Raw genomic sequence first — 19,372 nt, 5'->3', positions numbered from 1 at the left:
TGCACTGAAGTTAATTTACTGGAGACCTCTGTGAGATCTCAGTGTACATGTGGTATATTAAAATGAACAAACACACACATGAGCCATGCTTAGAGGAAGAGTCAGCACTCCCCATTTCTCACCTGCAGTTCCAGAGAGTTCCACACTTAAGGTTTGTTCAATAGTCTTGTTCTCAAATGGGGAACCCTTGGGATCACTGGAAGACAGGGCACATTTATAAAAACAAGCTGAAATGGAGTTGCTGTAGCCAAAATCTACTGAACCCCCCTCCCTTTTATAAATGCTTGCACTTTTTAGTACTTACTTTGGTGACTCGGGCGTCAATGGAAGTGATAAACTTGTTGGTTTGGCTACAGGGAAAAAGAAAACAATTATGTAATATTTAACCTTCCATAACGTATACTAAAAAGATTTATTTTTTTTATGTTGATGCTGGAATCCCATGTGTCTGTTAGGGCTGAGCTCTGATAGTTTAACAGCCATTCCAGTGTGTCTTAGATAAATTAGGAGTCTCATCTCAATCCCTTATTACTTGTACCAAAACGGCACCTAAATTTCAACAATGATTTACATCAATTACTGTACCTATGAAATACAGTACACAACAAAAATGCCAAGAACCTTTCAGCAGAAGAGTGCTACACGTTAAAAATCAATGAAGAACTCTACAGGACACACTGTGAAAATGTTCTTTCTCTTGGAGTTAGACTACAGTCCATGTTTTATTTGGAAACAGGAGCAGCAGAGTAACTATGAAGTAACAGATCGTTATGAATATTTGGTTAATTTTACTTCTACAATTTACAGATTTATATATAACACTGAGAATAGGTTGTTTCTATGAGGCTAGAGTCCAACCAGTTATAGTCCAAACTTCTGCAAATTATCCTACAAACTATGACAAGGCACAGACATAGTCATGGATAGTTAAAAATGGGGTTGAAACTCTCAGGTACAATCCCGATGTACACACAAAAAAAACAAAGCTCTAAGTATAAAAATGCAACTCTTTGTGGCATTTATGCATGCAAACTTTTATCTTCCCAAAGCAAGCTGAAAATTAGGATATTGTAATACAACTAAGATGCCTTTAATTGCCATTAAAATGTTTAAAATTTTAAAATAATATTACTTGCAAATTTTACTTTTCAGAAGTTAGATTGATGTTTAAATGCAGAGAGCACTGTACCAAGAACAACAGCAGGGGATCTCTTCTGCAAATTAATTACTTAAGACAAAATGTTCCCCTTGAACACTCCTGCACTGCAGATCTTTTATCCAGAGTGTCACTACTGCATATTTCATATTCTTCCCAGGCTTGGAGCTCCCATCAACATTAAAGGTTTTTAAATGCAAATTGATTACTTTTAGAAGCTCTAGAGCATTCCCGAAGTAATACTACATTTTTTAAAAATTAGCACAATTCTCAAGAGCTGCATATTGTTTCTCCTCCTCCTCCTATGAAAGTTAGAAATGGAAGCTCAGGTATTCACCTCGGGTTCACCTTCCTCAGAAGGCACTGCCAGAGTGAGGAGATGCAGCTCAGCGAGTTGGCTGATCCAGCACTGCCACTGCTTTGTGCAGAAAACCAGGTGCACTAAGACTGAATGTAACCTGACACATCTTTGTGTGTGTTTTATACACATCTAGGGATGCTAATGTTTTCCAGTGGCTAGCTAGAGGTAAAACTGGCTTTAAAAATCTTACAGTAAGATTCTGGAATAAACACATAAAAGCTTCCACTTTTTTTATGGATGATAAAAGCTTACATACACTTACCCAACTGAAGCTTTCTAAGGAAGCTGAATGTGTCAGAACCATTTAAGCCTCTAGAAAGTCTCATTCTAGCTCTCAGTCCCACAGAACAGCCCCACACCAGAATACATACAAAAATTCTGAAGCACTGATGCACAGTGAAAATCTGCCAGAGATGGGCAGGGAACCAAGGCATTATCTCACACTGTATGTATTAATTTTAGGCAGATATCACTGAATTCTCCCACTGAGACATTTGCATACCGAAACACCCACTACTTTTCTTACTGCTAGACAAGGGCTTGACCAAACAGCATTCCTGCAAAAGATTCATCTTCACATACAGCTACTGATAGTGTAAATATTTAGCAAAGAAACTATCATTTTACATGGAGCCTGTTTATGAGAGTTTCAAGGTCTACTGGGGTGTGTTTTTTTCTTACTAAAAAGGGTTCACACGAAGTTGCTTGTCCCTGCAAATTGGAAACATCCAGGTTCAAAAGAACTAAGTTTCCTCATGGGCAAATTTCAATGCAAAACCACACATGATCTTTGGCATGAATGGGTTTGTGGACATTCCCATGGGTTTGCAATATGTTTTAACAGTAACCCTAAAGGAAAATACTGTTTAACTTATCCTTTGTGAGCCTTCCATAACTTTGAAAGAAAATATCAGACTGATTATTTTTAAAAAAAAACCCAGGAGCCAATTTTCTCATACTTTTGATTAAACATATGAACAAATGACTGCAGGTCTGCAAATACCAGTTAAATTTGCAAGGTTGATTCTGCATGAATTGACTATCCAAGCTGAAAGCATTATATTCTTCTATTTGTATTATATGCAAATCCATTGATATTGAAGTCATATATTGGTGTACAAGGCAAATTTGATGAAAAAAAAAAATTCAGAAGCCTATAAATTAAACTGTGGGAATTAAAGAAGAGAAAAAATTCTCACTGCTTGCAATTTCACCTGCAATACCACCAAAGTCACAGACATCTGTTAAGCACTGGCAAGTTAGCTGTATGTCCCTTTGGACCTTCCTAACCTCTACATCTACACTGTTTCCACAACCCAATATGCCTTGCTTCCGTGCACTGAATCTGTACAATTGCCTCAGCTGGAGAAAAAAATACAGCTCTGATCTGAATAGGATATATACATAAACTCTTATAAATATATTGCAACCCATACTGCTGTGTGTGCACACTACATCCATGTATGTGTATAACACCCATGTGCATATAGCAGGTTATAAATGATAAATATAAATTATAAACCTTATCATGTATCATCTTAACACCCAAAAGTTTTACTAAAACCTCCTGTAACTTCTGGCAGGTCTATGTTTCAGTACCAATGAAGACCCAGACTTCACACATACAGTTCAGTCTGGATTTTGCTGTGAAGCAGACTGCTGAAGGCATCCAGAAGGAGAGGCAGTTGGCACCCAAGAGGCTCAAGGAGCAGCTGGATTTCTTTCTTACAAGAAACATTGTTCAGAGAATTTGAGACCATAATGGGGAAAATTCTACTTAGGGTATCAGAATGTACAGCTGCATTAAGAGTGAAAAATCAGATTTGATTTGGGCTGAAAAAGCAGGCGGGGAGGGGGAAGGGAAATGGAGAAAATAAAGGTACAGTTTACACTTGCTGCTGTAATAATACCAGAACAACTCATTTAAGGTCATATCCTGAACTCTTCTGCAGGCAGATAACTTCCATTGACTTTACTGGATCTGCACTGATGTGACTGAAATAAGCACCTGGCCCTTCAGCTGCCACACCAACATATATATACACATAGATGTATTTTAAAGTAACAGTAACTTTAAAAAAAATGTCCCTTTGGGCTTGTAAGCTTTTACAGCTTTTCTTTATCTTGGGAAAACAGACAGGGGAAGAGAGGGAGAGAAAGTGAGAGGGGGGGTGTTCGAGTTCTTGCATCTCTGTCATAGAATCTACTTGTAATATAGACCAGTTCCTTATGCATTGGGGGATACTAAAAGTCAACACAAGTGTTTAGCTTTGGCCATAAAGAATCTAAATAGAGAGAGAAAGATCAGGATGGCAGCTAAACTTTCAACTATTTACAAAATAAAATTACAAACCAGCATTCCAGCTTTAACAGGAATGACACATTTATTGCTTTCTCTGTAGCAGTGAGAGCACTATTTATTGTCGCTTAAGGACTATGTGGCAGGTTAACAATGCCTTCAGTTTTACACTAGCAAAAAAAGAAAGCAGCTCACTAATGAACCAGCCTGCCCAGCTTGTTTAGGGGTATAATGATTTCTTGGTGGTACAGTACTCTGTGAATAAATATCTCCAGCTAGCTTGGTATAGTAACATGTGGTATTTGTTAAAACTTCTTTTTCCCCTGAGATTCCTTTTCTGAGGGTGGGAGGTGACAGACACAGGATTAAAATTGTTTAAAAGCTAAATCTAGCTAACTAATTCTAACTTCATTACAATGTTTTAAAATTCTCCCTACACAGAGGAGATGCCAGATTTACAACTCTAATCCAAAGAACAGAAGCAGTATCAAGGGTATTCACAACTGTGGTATTTCAGCTTCTCAGCATTACTGCTGGTACCAAAGCTGTCTTCTCTGGTCCCACACCTACCTTGCAGATGATTTGTCTGAGACTGCAGATGAGGCTTCCTTTTGGAGGTGCATTTCTCTTTGCTGCTGTTCCTGTTCTCTGCTGGTTTGGTCTGAGGAGGGTCATCATTCGTAGTCAGATATTTGAGAAGTTCAGAGCAGGGACGCCTTTGAGGCTTTTGCTGTTGACAAATGCTCTTTGCTTTATTGCTCCATGAATTCTCAGTCTTAAAAACAGGGCATAATAAAATAAAATAAAATAAAAAAAAGCTAAAATTAGTGAGCTGAACCTTATCAGAATGGATATAGGTTTTCTGAAGAGATGAGATTTTCAATGAAGTGTTCAGTCTAAGTGTACTAGATCTATGAGCTGTGAATAATTGTTTGCAGAACAAGGAAAGAAAATTACATTTAAAATTCCTAAATGACATTTATGCAGCTTTTTATTTCATTTCTCCTACATTTCAATGTTCCTACTCAGCAACATGTAACTAACAAGACCCTACAGCGCCTTTACAGTGAACAAAAAAATAAGCTGGTTTAAACCTTAATTTGCTGCTGATTGCTTGAGCCCAGTATTCACAACTCTCTTAAGTACCCCTAAATGCTCTGTTTTCAGTTACAGTGAACGGCAAGACAAACATCATTTAATACTGCCTGCTAACAGAATTATGTCAGAGCCCCCGTTCTATCCAATTAATGGCTGATAAATATCTTTTGCCAAGAATCCGGCGTCATTTTTCTTAGCTCAGACAGCTGGTAAAATGGCAGTCCCACATCCTGGAGTCACTCATAAACAACACCAGCCCATCAGCAAGTTTTATTGTACCCCCTACTACTCTGTGTATCAATAAAGTAGGCTAAAGTAACAGACGGTGGGACTACAACTGAACTCTGCCAAGAGAAAAAGCATAAATGAAATATTCAGAGCATAAAGGAGCTCAGGTGATTTTCTGGAACCCAGTCTATAATCTGTTCACTTTCGTTTTAAATCAGTTGCAATACAGTAGGCAGATTAATACAACACATATAGATCTAATGCCTGCTAAGATGCTGAAAGCATAAAAGTCCTTGTTACACTTCTTTCTTTTTTTCATTCTTTTTTCCCTTATTACAAAGATTAAGTTTGTACCTTAACAACCACAGGGCTTGTTCTGATCCTGTGATTAGTGTTTGCATGGTTTTGTGTGCTGAGACCACTGCATTCATTGTAATTTAGCTGAGTGTTGGCTGGAGCCAGCAAGAGCTTCTTAAGCTACAAACACATCAGGGAAAGGGAAGTGGAAGGAAAAGAGTAAAGTTATGCATCTTCATGGATTAAAATGACTTATCTACATTTTTGCATAGTTACTTAAAATTAGCTATATCAATTTCAGCAAGCAAAGTACAATAAAACAGAAAGAAAGGCTCAATATTCCCCAGAGCAAATAGATTTCACTTTCCTCTGGTTTCTGCTCCCTTTACTGCAGTATCCTGCAGGGCAAGCAGAAACAACAGAGATCTTGGATTTCTGAAGTCCAAGCAAAATGAAATTCTTGGCGATCTGTTTGACAGAAGAAGCCTCTGATCTCAACAGAGACATTAACTTTAACAGACTAATGGATACAGCATCAAGATGCAGGTATCTGGCTCTGCTTCAGCAAAAGCCAGTGATAAGGGGCTTTCAGCAGAAACAGAATCACATCTCAAACTGGTTTTCCTGAGCAAAACACATATAAAGTTTCACCCACTTCCTCACCCAAGGTTCAGGTTTGCCCTGATTAGCACTAAGCTGGTGCTTACTGGTCAAATCAATGTTCAAGGCACAAAATTAGCCCCACATCCTGCCAGACTCAACGGGCTTTTTTTTTTAACAGATCACCAAAAGTAGCATCTAAATATTCATTCCAAAAGAGCCCCAGAAAAGAAGTATGATCTAAAAAACATCACCCCGACTTACTGCAACAGAATAATAAGCAAAAGTGTCAGCTGTTAGCAAAACAATTTCCAAAACAATCTCTTCAACACACTTGTAAACAGATTCCCTTATTAGTCATCTTAGGGTTATTTGGTGGGGCTGTTTTCCCCACTTAATTTTCAGCTCTTCCCTTGATTTTTCCTTTTCACTCTAAATGAAAAGTCCAGACCTTACTGTGACTACATCATACCCATGCAGCGGGTGGCCAGAGGCACATCCAATTCCTGTTAAACAGTAGGAAGGGTTCTTACTAGAGACGGCTCTTCTGCCTCCTGAGTTGGAGGGGTGCCGTCGGGCATTGGGGAAGGGCTAGTGGCATTTTCGTTGGTCACATCTCCATCTGTCAGTGCATCAAATGAAGGCAATCCATCCTCATCCACAGGGATGCTGTCCAGTGTTTCAGTGAGAACAGCTAGCAAGTTTGCCTCGCTCTCTTCATCTATCTTCTGTGGGAGGGGACAAAACAAAAAGAAGGGCCAGGTGAGAAGAGAAAAGGACCAAAGCGATTCCTCCGAATGTGAAAAAGCAGCAAAACGTAGTTAAACCAGCTCTTGAAACAGTCACCTGAAACAGAACCTCAGAAGATGTAATTAAGTGCAACGAAGGGATCCATCTTGGCATTTCCAGAGAAAACTCTTTGCACTCACTGTGTGCTGCTCTACTTTGCTTTTCTCCCACAATTATTTTTTTATTTTAGTTGGTGTTAGCAACAATAAGTGATCACCCAGGGACTGCATTACAGGATACACCTACACTGCTGACACCTAATGATGCTGTCAGCCCAGGCTGTCTCTTTCTTTCCCTTTTCAACACTGAACACCAGCTAACTGACCTGACAAAACTACAAGAACTGGGGAATAAGACAGATAATCAGAATATCAAAATGAATCACCAGTGAAATCTGGGAAACCTTGCTCACATATGCAGCCTGGTGTACATGAGAAATACTTCTGGAATATCCTGCTCCAAACCCAAATGAACAAATTCTGACTCCTGAGCATTTGGCATAGGACTCACCATTGGGATTCAGTGTAAATAGCAGGCTCTTTGGGTTTGTTTTAAAGAAATGTGTAAGGCCTTTGAAGCTGTCCCTTCAAGTTATATCATTTGAGTGTTCAATGCAACTATTATATGCATTTATCTAATTCAGACTGCAATTATAAAAAGTAGATTAATTCCTAATCAGATGTGGCTGTAATGTTAATTTGTATTACAGATCTTGTTTCAGCAACACGACTTCTTGTCAAACTGAGTAAATTTAAATGCCTTCAGATTTTTAAATGAAATATAGTCCCTACTGTATGTTAAGGTAAGGATTTTTTTGAGTACTGAGAGTTCTGAGGAATGGAATTGTGTAAAAATCATTATATTTATTTTTCAGAAAGACTGGAAATTGATCGTGACAGATCAATTATCTAGGATTCCTAGGCTGATCCTAGTGCTACAGAAGTAAATGAAAAGCCATTCACTGATTCTAGGGATATCAAATTGGGAGTTTTTCCACCAGCTTCAGAGTGACTCATCACACTCCAGGTTAACACCATGAAGAGATTTCAGCTAAGTTCAAATCTCACAGTTTAGAAGTCAACTAGCAAGAAATAGAAGAGTGTGAGGAAAAAAAAAAATTAAAAAAGCAAACTACAAAACATTACCAGTTATATCTCAGGAAAAAAAAATTAAGTGAATCTGGATATCCTTTTAGTGTGACTTTTTTCATTAATACTTCTGCCTTCCAGACTCCAAACAGAGCTGCTCATAAACCACACAGATAATTGCTCCTGCCAGGCTGCTCTGCCAAATCACACCTCACGGCTTCTTACAGAAAAACTCTGTCTTCGAGCTAGAAAGCTACAGCAGAGCACAAACTGTTCTGGTGCTGACAGCATCATCCCCAAGAAACAAGTAAACACTCAGGAAAAGCTAATGTTAAAGAGAAGCATTTATTTAGAAGGCCAAAAGGGGCCTGGCCACTGAGAAAAAGAGTCTAAGTTCCAGTATCTGGTGGTTTCCACCATACCAAGCAGACACATCCAGAGTGCCATAGTAATTCAGTGTGCAGAGGATGGAAACAAGCAGAAGTGAACCACCTTGAGAATAAAACCACACTCCAAATCCAGCTTTTCACAGCCAGTTTTTGACAGGAAAAGAGAAAAATCATGGTGTCACTTGCTCAAAAAGGTATTACTGGGCAAAAAACCACCAACTTTGCAATGTAACAAAGTACTGACTTTTTTTTCTAATAGCATTTCAAGTCCCTCACAGGCAGTGGGATGAGCCACCCCTCAATCCCAGGGTGTTTGTGGAGGGGTCTGGCTGCCTGACCCACAGCCCTGCACCAGGAACTTCCCCAGGAAGTGTAGCTGGTGGAGCACACCGTGTAGCCTTTCAGCTTATAAAGCTGACAGGAAAACTGGAAGTGTTACTCTTTGTAATGGGGAATGCCTTCTTTAATAATAGCATGCCAGAAGAAACTCTGATATTTGCTGTTAACTGCTCAGCTCTCATGCTTCAAACAGACATTCAAGTGTGCTGACATTCAAGAATAGAAAGTTGAGTGGACACTGGTCCTCATCACAGCAATTTCAATTAGTTTTGTACAAGTTTCAACATTCAAACACCCCAGAGAAAGCAGAGGATGTGACAAAGAAGACTCTGTTAAACAATTAATGTCACTTTCCATTATTGCTTCAGTCCCAATTTACAGAGCAAATAAATCAAAGTCACCACAGATGAAGCACACTAGCTGGCTAACACATGTCTATTCACAAACGACATGGCAGCAGGAACACATTAGTCAAGAAAATGACATTGCGAGATAACCTTTTAAAGGTTTAACTATGCTATTGTTCCTAATTGTCCTAAATTGCTGTTTATAAAGAAACACAATAATTATATACAGCAGAAATGGTGCTGAGGGGAGATGCAGAGGGAGAGGTGGTTGGTTACATCCACGTCCAAGCAATAATCACTGAAGCAGCAGCTTTCTGTTTTGCTGTCGTAACCTGAGTCTTGGTGTTGACAGCACTGGGGAGAAGCAATGCCATGGCCAAACGCAGGTTCTTTCACAGTTTCAGCACTGTCACTGCACAAGTTCACATTTCAGACTGACATCCAACCTGCCCATTGCCCAGGCTCAGTGAATCAGGAGGAGATGAGCACCATCCATCTCTGCTGAGGTCAGAGGAAGCACCCTGTGCTCTCAGGAACTTGCTTTGCCATGTCCCTAACTTTCGAGCAAGATTTCACAGAAAGGATTTGCTTCTCTCTAAAGGAAGAGATTCTAATATTTAGACCAGCTAAATGAACTACAGCATGTGAGAAAAAGGTGTGGAGGATCATCTCGAACATAAAGCTGCAAGGCAAATATATGTGCTTATTAAACACTTATGAAAACAATTCATAATGACTGCATCTTGCTCAGTAATGGTTTTTTTAATGCAGAAGCAGTTATGCATCACTTCCCAGCCACATCACATGAACTTCTAAACATCTTTGGTTGCTAGTTTAACATAAAGACATCACGGCCAGAGGGGTTTTGACCACTGTAAATTTTCACCCAGCTGAAGGAGGCCAGGAACCTGAGTATGTCACTGAATGAATGTACTTCCAGGTTTCTGACAGACAGCAGAAGTTTCTAGGGTATCCAGAAAAGCATTAACTCTGAGAAGAAATAAGATTTGGCATTGGTGTCACTGTGTAGAGCTGTAAACTGCCTGAACACCAACCTGTCTTCAAAAATGAATAATTGAGGTGCCTAAAGACCATGGAAACTAGGCTATTCTCTGCTTTTACATGTTTTGCTCTAATGCTTTAATATCTATACAGCACTAAAAAGAATTCTCAGTCTGAAAACACGTTATTAGTTGTGTAACAATCTTACTCTAATTGAGTTTCTGCCTTCAGTAAAACGTCTCCAGAGATATTCTCTCTTTGGCCAGTGAAAAGCTGTATGAAATGAGTTGATAATTTACCAACACAAAGGTATTTAAATCCTCTACCCCTGATAATTCTTTCTCTTTTGCTTTTTCTGCCTATTGATGAAGCTGAGTTCACCTCGTGGTTAGCGTTTTATGTCTGTAATACTTGCTACTTGTCAGCAATCACATTACAAAGGCCAAAGACTGAACTGTAATGGCAAATTGGGAACCTTTCTTTCACATGCACCCTTTTAGGGTGCACATACTGAGCAATGGTGTGCTCCTTCCTTAAAATTTTCTTCCTTTAAAAAATAAGGCAAAATTTTAAAACAACCATCGTTGCCATCGTCAATACCTTCATAAAATTTTTGAAACAATGGTGCAGATGTCCTGACTATTCTTTGGTAGCTTTCTTGCAGTCAGCACAGGTTTGCTGGTTCATTACAGAAGAGGATCAAGGCCATGTTCATAATATCTGCAATGCCTTCCCTCTGGTTCATTCCACTCCACCTATCATTTGTGATTATTATATGCATGGCTTTTTCCTTACTGTACCACTACAAGTGAAACGAGCTAATGAATGATGATGCTCTCAAGTTTTACTTGTAAGTTGAACAGTGCAGGGGCCCATTGTGATTCACATTGAAAGATCAGGGTCTAAACTGCAGTATTATTCCACAGCCCTGAGGAGCTGGGAGCAGTGGCAGCTTGCCACATCCTCATAAAAAACCCAGGAAACTTTGGGACAATTCTGTGGCTGGTAGGAGCTGTCACGGCTCCAGCAGCCCAGCTCAGGAAACAATTCAGAGCAGCCAGGTGTACACCTGAACTCACAAGGGATCACCATTTCAACATATCAACTCATTTCTCCTCAGCAGCCTAAGATCTATTCATAGTACAATTAACAAAGAAAATAAAAGATTCTCCTCCAGCTGAAAATATCCAAGCGATCTAAAAATACTAACACATTATGGCACTGCTTTCAAAAGTACAAAAATGACTTGTGAGCACGTCTGGGACTTCCAACAGGATTTTATTCCTTAGTGACACATTTTGGAATAAGAACGTCCTTAAGATTCACACCACTAGATTAATGAGGGGCACAGTTTGGGTCCTTTTTGAACTTTGGGATGCAGAGGCATCAAAGAGCTCACAAACATCACTCCAGCTCTGAGCACCTCCCATAAGCAAATGTGCAGGACTGGGGGCAGATGGTATCTCAGCCCTGGCTCCACAAACCAAGCTCTGCCACCTAAGGATAAGGAGCTGCAGGGTGGGCAGAAGCACAGGCAAGGTAGGAGGAGGGAAGGAATCAGGATCCAATCTGATCTTTCTGCTTCTGCCAGTGAAAAATGAGAGCTGAGGTCAGGTATGATGTGAGGGAAGAATTACAGCCCAAGTTTTCCCTCTTTTGGAGCAGAAGGACACAACCTGCCATGACACTGGCACAGACAGTGCTGTCTTCTCAATCTGCTGTTCAAGGCAAGTGTCTCCTTCTCCTCAACTTAAGCGCTGGCTGTACCTGGCAGTATTTTCTCCTGGGGCCAAAGAGGAATTAGTGGTCCAAATGAAGAACCCTACCTGCTGACAACCAGTCCCAGGCCATTATGTATTTTGTGAAGTAAAGTATTTTAGCTTTTATTTTACTGTTCAACTTTTCTGCAAATCCTTAGGCACCCTGCTTTCCCTTACAGTAAAAATCCACATGATGCATTTGCATTAGAACATCTTTCCAAGGTCTGTTAGTTTGGTCCCCAAGAGACACTCCCATAATTGAAATGCTTAAGTCCAGAGCTATCAATTATCTTTAAAAACAAAATGGAGTCCCACTAGGAGAAAATTACAGCCAAGTTTCTTTATATGTAGTAGAAATGTGGGGATTAATTATCACCACCCCTGTGCAAATGCCTTTAGGGTATGGGAAGAAAACAAGAGATCTTCTCTTCTTTGTGAAGGAGAGAGCGATACTCATACTTCTCACATGCACCTGGTAAAGACCACTTGAATCCAGAGCCTGCCTTCCCATTCCAGCAGTCCCATTGCCCAACATATGGACTGCAGATGCGTCTCATCTGTAGGACTGACCACACTTATGTAAAAGCTCCACTCCAACTGGGTTTCTGGAGGTATTATACAGACTTGATGCAATATGCTCAGCCATTCCACTCTCCCCCAAAACAATGTTAATAAATACTGTAATTATACACAATGCAGGTATTGCAATGCTTAACTTCCAGGGCCAGGTCCCTGGAGTGGAATAAACTCCCAACATAGCTTCCAGGGACATGATGGCACCACAAGAAGGACCTCTGCAAGATCCGTAGGCTGAAGATGGGAGTACCTGTGCATCCATTCGCCCTCTCCTTTCTCCAGGGTATAACAACATAGAAGTAGCAAAAATTATATTATATTTATAAATATCACATAACTTATATAACCGACATGGTGTATATTTCTAATCTCAAAATGTTCCCCTTTTTAATCTTGGTAACTGAACTCAGGTTACTTTCTCTTGAAAGACACTCACCTGACATTGTAAAACCTCATCGCAGGGAAAAACCACAGCACAGACCATTTGCAAATAGGGTTTTCTTTAAGACCATGCCTTGGATCACCCAAATTAATGCTGCCATATTTCCTGTGAGGTGCACTATCTTTTCAGGTGAAAAATCTAACCTTCCTGCTCTAAGCTAAACATATCAGTTTAAAAGAGCCTACTAAATATTCGGCTAGGACAAAGTCACTTTTTTTGTTGCTTCTAACAAGTTGTTGCAGTTCAGAAGTTTCCATTACAGCCTGGCAATTAAGTTTGTAATAAACTGAAGAGCTACTAATTGACTTGCTCATCTCACTAACGGAGGATCCAGCTAGAAACCTGTAGCCCGTTTTACATCTTCTCACCAAAATTCATTCACATTTTGCAAGCCATTTCAATTTCATTACTGTAAACTGCATCCTTCCCCTCTGTGATAGTAATCTTTGATTCTGGGGAAAAGACAAAACAAAAAATATTCTGAGAGCAAGCTACTGTGCTGTCGACTGCGTTACGGGGAGAAATGATAAGATATTGCTGTGCTGGAATTAGTGCACCGGTGGTAGATTCAATATCAAAAATTTATGGTAATTGAAACCACAGAATCTTTGGAAATGCAGTCAATTTGACTCAGTATCAAGAGGTCACTCTATTCAATTTATACTTGATGCTGAGCACAATATTCAGAAAACACCTGAAAGCAAATCATCTTATCAGCAGTTTGGGCCTCACCATTTTACTGACTACATAGGCTAATTTGCTGATTGCTAAATAAATGCATTTACCTGTGGTTTGGACCGGGTTGCCTCACCTGAGAGGCTTTTAAACTTGTACAAGATTTGATACTGTAGAAGCATTACCAAATACTCTTCTTACCAACAAGTCCATGTCTGTAACACTGAGGCCTGCCATGGACTGACCAGGAAAGACCCCTGCATGATGGAGAAGTGCAGCAGCATCAGGCATGGCATGGCTTCCCCAGCCTCTGGTTTGGGCAGAGCTGTGCATGACTGAATCCCAAAACTCTGTGTACAGCTCAACTGGGGAAAAGTTAGAGCAGGAAAAGGGCAGAAGTGCAAAGGGGAGGAGCAGTCTGGTGAGGACAGAAAAAAGAGCACTGCCCAGGGTGTGAGAGGGCACCCAGGCTGCCACCCAAGCCCACCACCCAGTACACAGCACCTTTCACTCATCCTCCCTTCCCCTTTTACAGGCAATCACCCATGCACATGACAAGGTCTTGAGCAAAAACCCAGGCAGATTTTTTCAGTTCTTATGCACCTAAAATATACAGGAGTGTAGAGAGAGTCATAGTTCCAGGCCAGTGGTCCCAGTCCAGACAAGCTGTGATGGGGAATGACTACTGCAAAAAGAGGGAAGCAGGAGGAAGAAGGCTTCAGGCTACAGCATGAGGTAGGGAAAATGTTTGGGACTCTCCCCATTTCAGAGCTTTCAGTGATGGTATCAGCAGTATTTCAGTCCAAATATTCAAACACTGCTTGCTTCAAATTTATGTATTTATTTGATTTAGGGTATGTGTCTAGAACAATCTCTCTATACTCTGATGCTAAATCTTTCAACATTCATATACCTTTGTTAGGCAGCATGGCATGATCTGGGGAAAAAAACCCTACATACATTTGGCAGCAATTGTTTCACATGTGAAATTGATGGGAAAGCTTTTTTCCTCTAGATAATGACAGACATCTTTAAAAAACACACAGGAGGGGTAACATAGGACCTTTCTTTGAAAACTGTGAAGCATAATCTTGTAATTTTTGTGCATTCTCCATTTCAGTGTTGCAGTCATAATCCCTGCTTCTTTCTAGATAGTTATAACTCTACACAAATATAAATTTCAGAGTAAAATTATATACAATATAATATATATATTATATATATATATAATATATATATTATATACAATATAATACAATATTATATACAAAAAGGGAAGAGTTTATAAATATTTGTTAATTTTGTACAATTATGTGGAGACTGCTTTTTGTGTGAACAAAACAAATACTCAAAAATTCCTTTTTAAACAACAAAATAAGACATTTCTATCTGGTGCTTTTACTGTTAGGAAATTGGAATTTAATCTGACCAGGAAATTAGCATGTGTAAAGGATCAACTTCATTAAATGCTTTTTATGATGTTCTAATTTTTCAGCATGTTCAGCTTCATCAAACCTGCTCACCATGCCTGTTGAACAGGTATGACAAACACAAGGCATGTCTCACAGGAAGAAAAACACCAGTTTTCCTTAGACCTGCAGCATGAATGGATCAGTACATCATTAATACATCTGGGCTTCCCATCAATTTTTATTGTGAGCTAACTGGATGGCTGCCATCTGGTCTGAGCTGACTAAAAGAGTTTATTCAGACACAGCACAAAAACTTGTTTACAAGGCTAAAAATGGATTTTGTCTGTATGTTTTACCTATGTAGCTATACTCCTGTCTTCAAGTGTCACAGCAATGGCTCCAATATCCTCCTGGTATGTAAGAGCAGATGTGATGAGTGACACACACCATTTACAGAGGTGGTTGAGCCTTAAAAAAACTGAAGAAATCACCATGAAGAGAAAAAACTGTAGCTTTAGATATGTGTTTAGATATTCTACTCTTACCAGGCTAGAAAAGTTTAAAAAAAAAAAATCATTAGAGTTCCAGTATGTAAGGAGGTGCTCAGCTGAGAGAACACCCCAGATACCCACATCCATATCCTAAGCTGAAAGCAATAAATGGCTCCTTCATAATGAAGCACCAAGTGACAATGTGAAGATGCTACACTAAGGAAGGTGCTAACTAGTATAGGCTTTAATACAGCACAGATTGCAGGTGCATTTTGTCAGGCTTTCTAGTTCACTTTTTACAGTCCCAAAAAGATGTAACCTTGCCCCAAGCAGGCAAATAAGCCCTCACCTCAAAAGCAGCAACAGAACAGTGCATCCTGTTAAAACACTAAACCACCAAGGATACACTTCAGGATGAGGAGATGTGTCTGAATTTTCTGCCAGTTAAGCATTTGGATTCGTTTAGATGCCTCATAATATCCTTAACTATGTATTTTCTTGATTTGTCACTAGGTGCTAAGACTTTAATGTTCTTTCAATGCAATTTTGTGTATGCGAATAGAATCATAAACTAGAGATGGTGATTTTAAAACAGAAAACATAAAAAAATATTGAAGATTACAGCAGAGTTATCTGTTGCAAAGCCTCCTCTGGAGCACATCCACCACTGGCTTGTTTCTAAGTTTCCCTGGCCTCACTAGTCTTCACTGATAATGTTGATAAAATGAGACTGACACTAAAATGTAAAACTAATTTTAGTTTACACTAAAGCTACCTTGTTCATTTACCCTCAGCCAGTCTAGCAGAGTTACGCAGTGCATGCATACTGTGATGCACACCACAGTTCCCACCAAAGTTGCCTCTCTTCTAGTTATTTCTTAGTCAAAGCTGAATATATTGCTCATTCTCTGTTCATCTTTTAAAAGTGCATGCTCCTTATCAGCAGCCCTCCATCTGTACAATGTAAAAGATTGCATTTTTCTTTGGGTGGTATTGATGCTAAGCAATTCCTTTTTCATCAGAAATAGTGAAAATGAACCTGGGCATTTTTTTGTCCTGCATCTTTAAAAATGACCAGTAACAGGTAGTCAAGTCCAGATGTACCTATTAATGCACTAAGTTCCATTATTCATCAGGCCATAAGTTCCTTTAGGCAGGGACTGTCTTTTTGTTATGTGTTCACACAACACCTTTTACAATAGTGTTCTGATTTACAATTGAGCTTTGAGATGTTGCCACAGCACCTACAATAAATAATTTTGGTTACTTCTATTTAATCCTTCTAGTAACCAAAAGAAAAAGAACTTGGTCCCAGATGTTCAGCTGCTGTAAATTAGGGCTTCTCCACAGGTTTTAATGGGGCTATGCAGATTTACACTAGCTGGGGACCTGGTTTACTTGTTGGGTTATGTTGATGCTGAAGCTGAGAGCAGCAGCTTCTGCATGCTTTATCTGTACCAACCTGTCCCAGGACTAACAGCAGTCCAGCCAGAAGGCAGTAAGGGCTCATTCTTTTTCCTTATCAAGTGAGTTTTGCAGCAGAACAGTACAAGGCTACAACTAAGAAGATGAGTTTAAGAGTGGCTCAGGTTCATCCTGCCTACAGTGTGGTAGACGCCGTGCTGGCATTTCCTACTGGAAATGCACTGACGTATTTGTTCGTATCAAGTGCATCTTCAATTTAGAAGTTATTCCCACTGAAGTTAACACAAGTTCTAATTTCAGACTATGGAGCTGCTAAACGTACTGGCAAACCCCCATGGGAAGTGCCTAACCCCAGGAATAATAAGTAAATTAGAGCCATTTGAATACTAAACCAGAGATGGGACCCTGAAGAACAGGAGCTTCAACACAGCCCACATTTTCCTGGCTCAGATGGCCTCCCTTTGTTTTGTGATATTTTGCCCTGCCCTATCAGCACCTGAACTGGTAAGAATGAGGGGGAGGGAGCTGTGAACTGGTAACAGCCCACAACATAAGAGCAGCATTCCTGATCCAGTGTTCTGGGAAGGGAAAACCTGTGTAAGGGTCACTTCTTGGGGCAAAAGGCTGGAGCTACTGCCACAAACCCAGGCAGCACAACCTCTGCTTCTGCCTGTTTCAAAGAGAGAGGGTGGGACCACTCCTGTTTAGGTAGCAATAAAATCCTGTTTTGTAAACATACGTAAGGATCACACACACACACAACCAGAGAAGAAGGGGGGGAGGGAAAAAGACAGAGGAAGGGGAAAGAAGGAAAGCAAAGAAAGTAAACATGGTTGCACCTCCTTCTCCATTTTTGGAGGGGGAACCTTATAGTATTTCCAGTAAAAAAGAACTACCTGTATGCATATAATGTTTCAAATTTTTATCCACCTCAAGCCCCAGACCATCAGCATGCAATGAGCACTGCAGCATTTTACAGCTGCATATGGCCTTGCCCCGTTTTGACAGCAAAGAGTGCTCCAAAGCCGAGTGCTGGTGGCACAGGGAGCCTGATGCTGACCCCAGCTTGGCTTCCCTTGGATTAGAGCAGCACAAACCAAGCGTCACCCAGTGAAGTCAAGAGAGTTAAACCAGCACAGATTAAATGAGAAGCAAATCAGGACATTTATGTCTGTCCTTCCTTCCCAAAGAAAAAATAAATACATTCTTTTTTCGTCAGACACATTGACAGCAGTAGCATGAACTGCCCTGACTGGGTTTCATAGGTGGCAATGCTGAAATGTTTATTTCCATCAGACTGGGTCTACAAAATTCTTTCATTCCTGCGTTTCTATGATTTCCAAACAGCAAAGCCTGACATTTTGGTGTCTGACAAGCGACGCTTAATAGTGGGACATGTGAGGGAAAAAAAAACTATATGAAGAAAGCTCTTAAGATAGACTGAGCATTTTCACCACAAATGGTTTGTTTTAGCTATCTCTCTGCCTCCTGTAAGACAGAAATCAGACAGCTTACTGGCTTAGCTTGTTAGGCCAGGTTAAAGGGATGCAATGCTGAAAGGCTCTTACAGAAGCTTACCCTTGGACTAAAAATAGCAGGCACTAGAGAATTATCTTAAATACTACCAAACTTGTTCTGCACTGTGAATGCAGATAACTGTAATATGTTTCCATTTTTGGTAGTTTTAGAGCTTTTGAAAGTTATGCTCGCTTTAGCTGACTATTTAATTAGTTTCTGATTCTATTTGCCACTTCTTCTCTCAGAGATATAGCCTGAGGGGTACTTTGCCTATGAATCCTTTGTATTTAGCAGTGCTGCTATTGTTAACATCTAATGAGCTGTTGGATTTGCCAAACACTCGGTATAGGTACAAACGCTTCTTTGAAATATAAATGTTTAACACACAGCAAATAGCAAATCAAAAGCCACTGTAACGCAGCGTCCTCACTCTCTCATTGCATGTCTCATCAAAAGAGAGTAAAAATAAAAATCTGCTTTATTACATTTAATTCCAGAATTCCAAATGCGCATCTGAGCGAGACATTTTTAGCTGACTGCCTGGGACTTTAGAAGAAAACTGAATGGTTTTCAGTACCATAAGAGGACTCACATTTATGAGCAAGGCTTCACGTTCTCACATGGTTCCCTGCCAGCTGAACCATGGAGCTATCAGTTTTGGGGTAAAACTGCAAGACCCTACGGTCTTCAGTGAAGCCACCTCATCTTTAAAACATGTAAAATGAAGCTGTTAGGGGTTTTTTTGAAGGCTACAGACATTTCCTTTTAAGTCATTTTAAGCAGGATACCTGCTCACCTATTTCTCACTGAGAACCATGACAAGATACCAAACCAAAGAAAAGCCAAAGCAAAGCACAAATGTTCTCAGTCCTTTTATATACACATTTTACTCGTGCTACAGCCAGCCTGAAAGACACCACCACAGAAACCAGTCATGCGGTGTCACACCTCTGCTGCTCTTGTTGCCTCAACTCCCCACACTTGTGCAGATAACATTGTTGTGGGAACTTGCTGTACTATGAGCACAGACCAGAAACTTAACTGGATTCAAGCAGCAAATGCCTCCACACACTGATTCCT

General features: G+C 40.0%; 1 protein-coding gene across 4 annotated transcripts in view; it reads right to left on the bottom strand.

Moving 5' to 3' along the window:
* Nucleotides 1-19,372, bottom strand: part of PPARGC1A (PPARG coactivator 1 alpha) — a 363,077-nt gene that overhangs the window by 26,156 nt on the left and 317,549 nt on the right. For all 4 annotated transcript variants that reach the window (XM_071743829.1, XM_071743831.1, XM_071743830.1 and 1 more), the window contains 5 exons: nt 6,573-6,767; nt 5,497-5,619; nt 4,387-4,591; nt 305-350; nt 123-196 (listed from right to left, as the gene is read on the bottom strand). In XM_071743829.1, the coding sequence (XP_071599930.1) occupies nt 123-196; nt 305-350; nt 4,387-4,591; nt 5,497-5,619; nt 6,573-6,767 (643 nt within the window). The remainder of the gene's footprint in view (nt 1-122; nt 197-304; nt 351-4,386; nt 4,592-5,496; nt 5,620-6,572; nt 6,768-19,372) is intronic.

The sequence above is a fragment of the Heliangelus exortis genome, chromosome 4 (assembly GCF_036169615.1).
Source record: "Heliangelus exortis chromosome 4, bHelExo1.hap1, whole genome shotgun sequence".
Lineage (NCBI taxonomy): Eukaryota > Metazoa > Chordata > Aves > Apodiformes > Trochilidae > Heliangelus > Heliangelus exortis.
The sequence above is the reverse complement of the archived record's forward strand: the minus strand, read 5'-3'. Positions and strand labels throughout refer to the sequence as shown.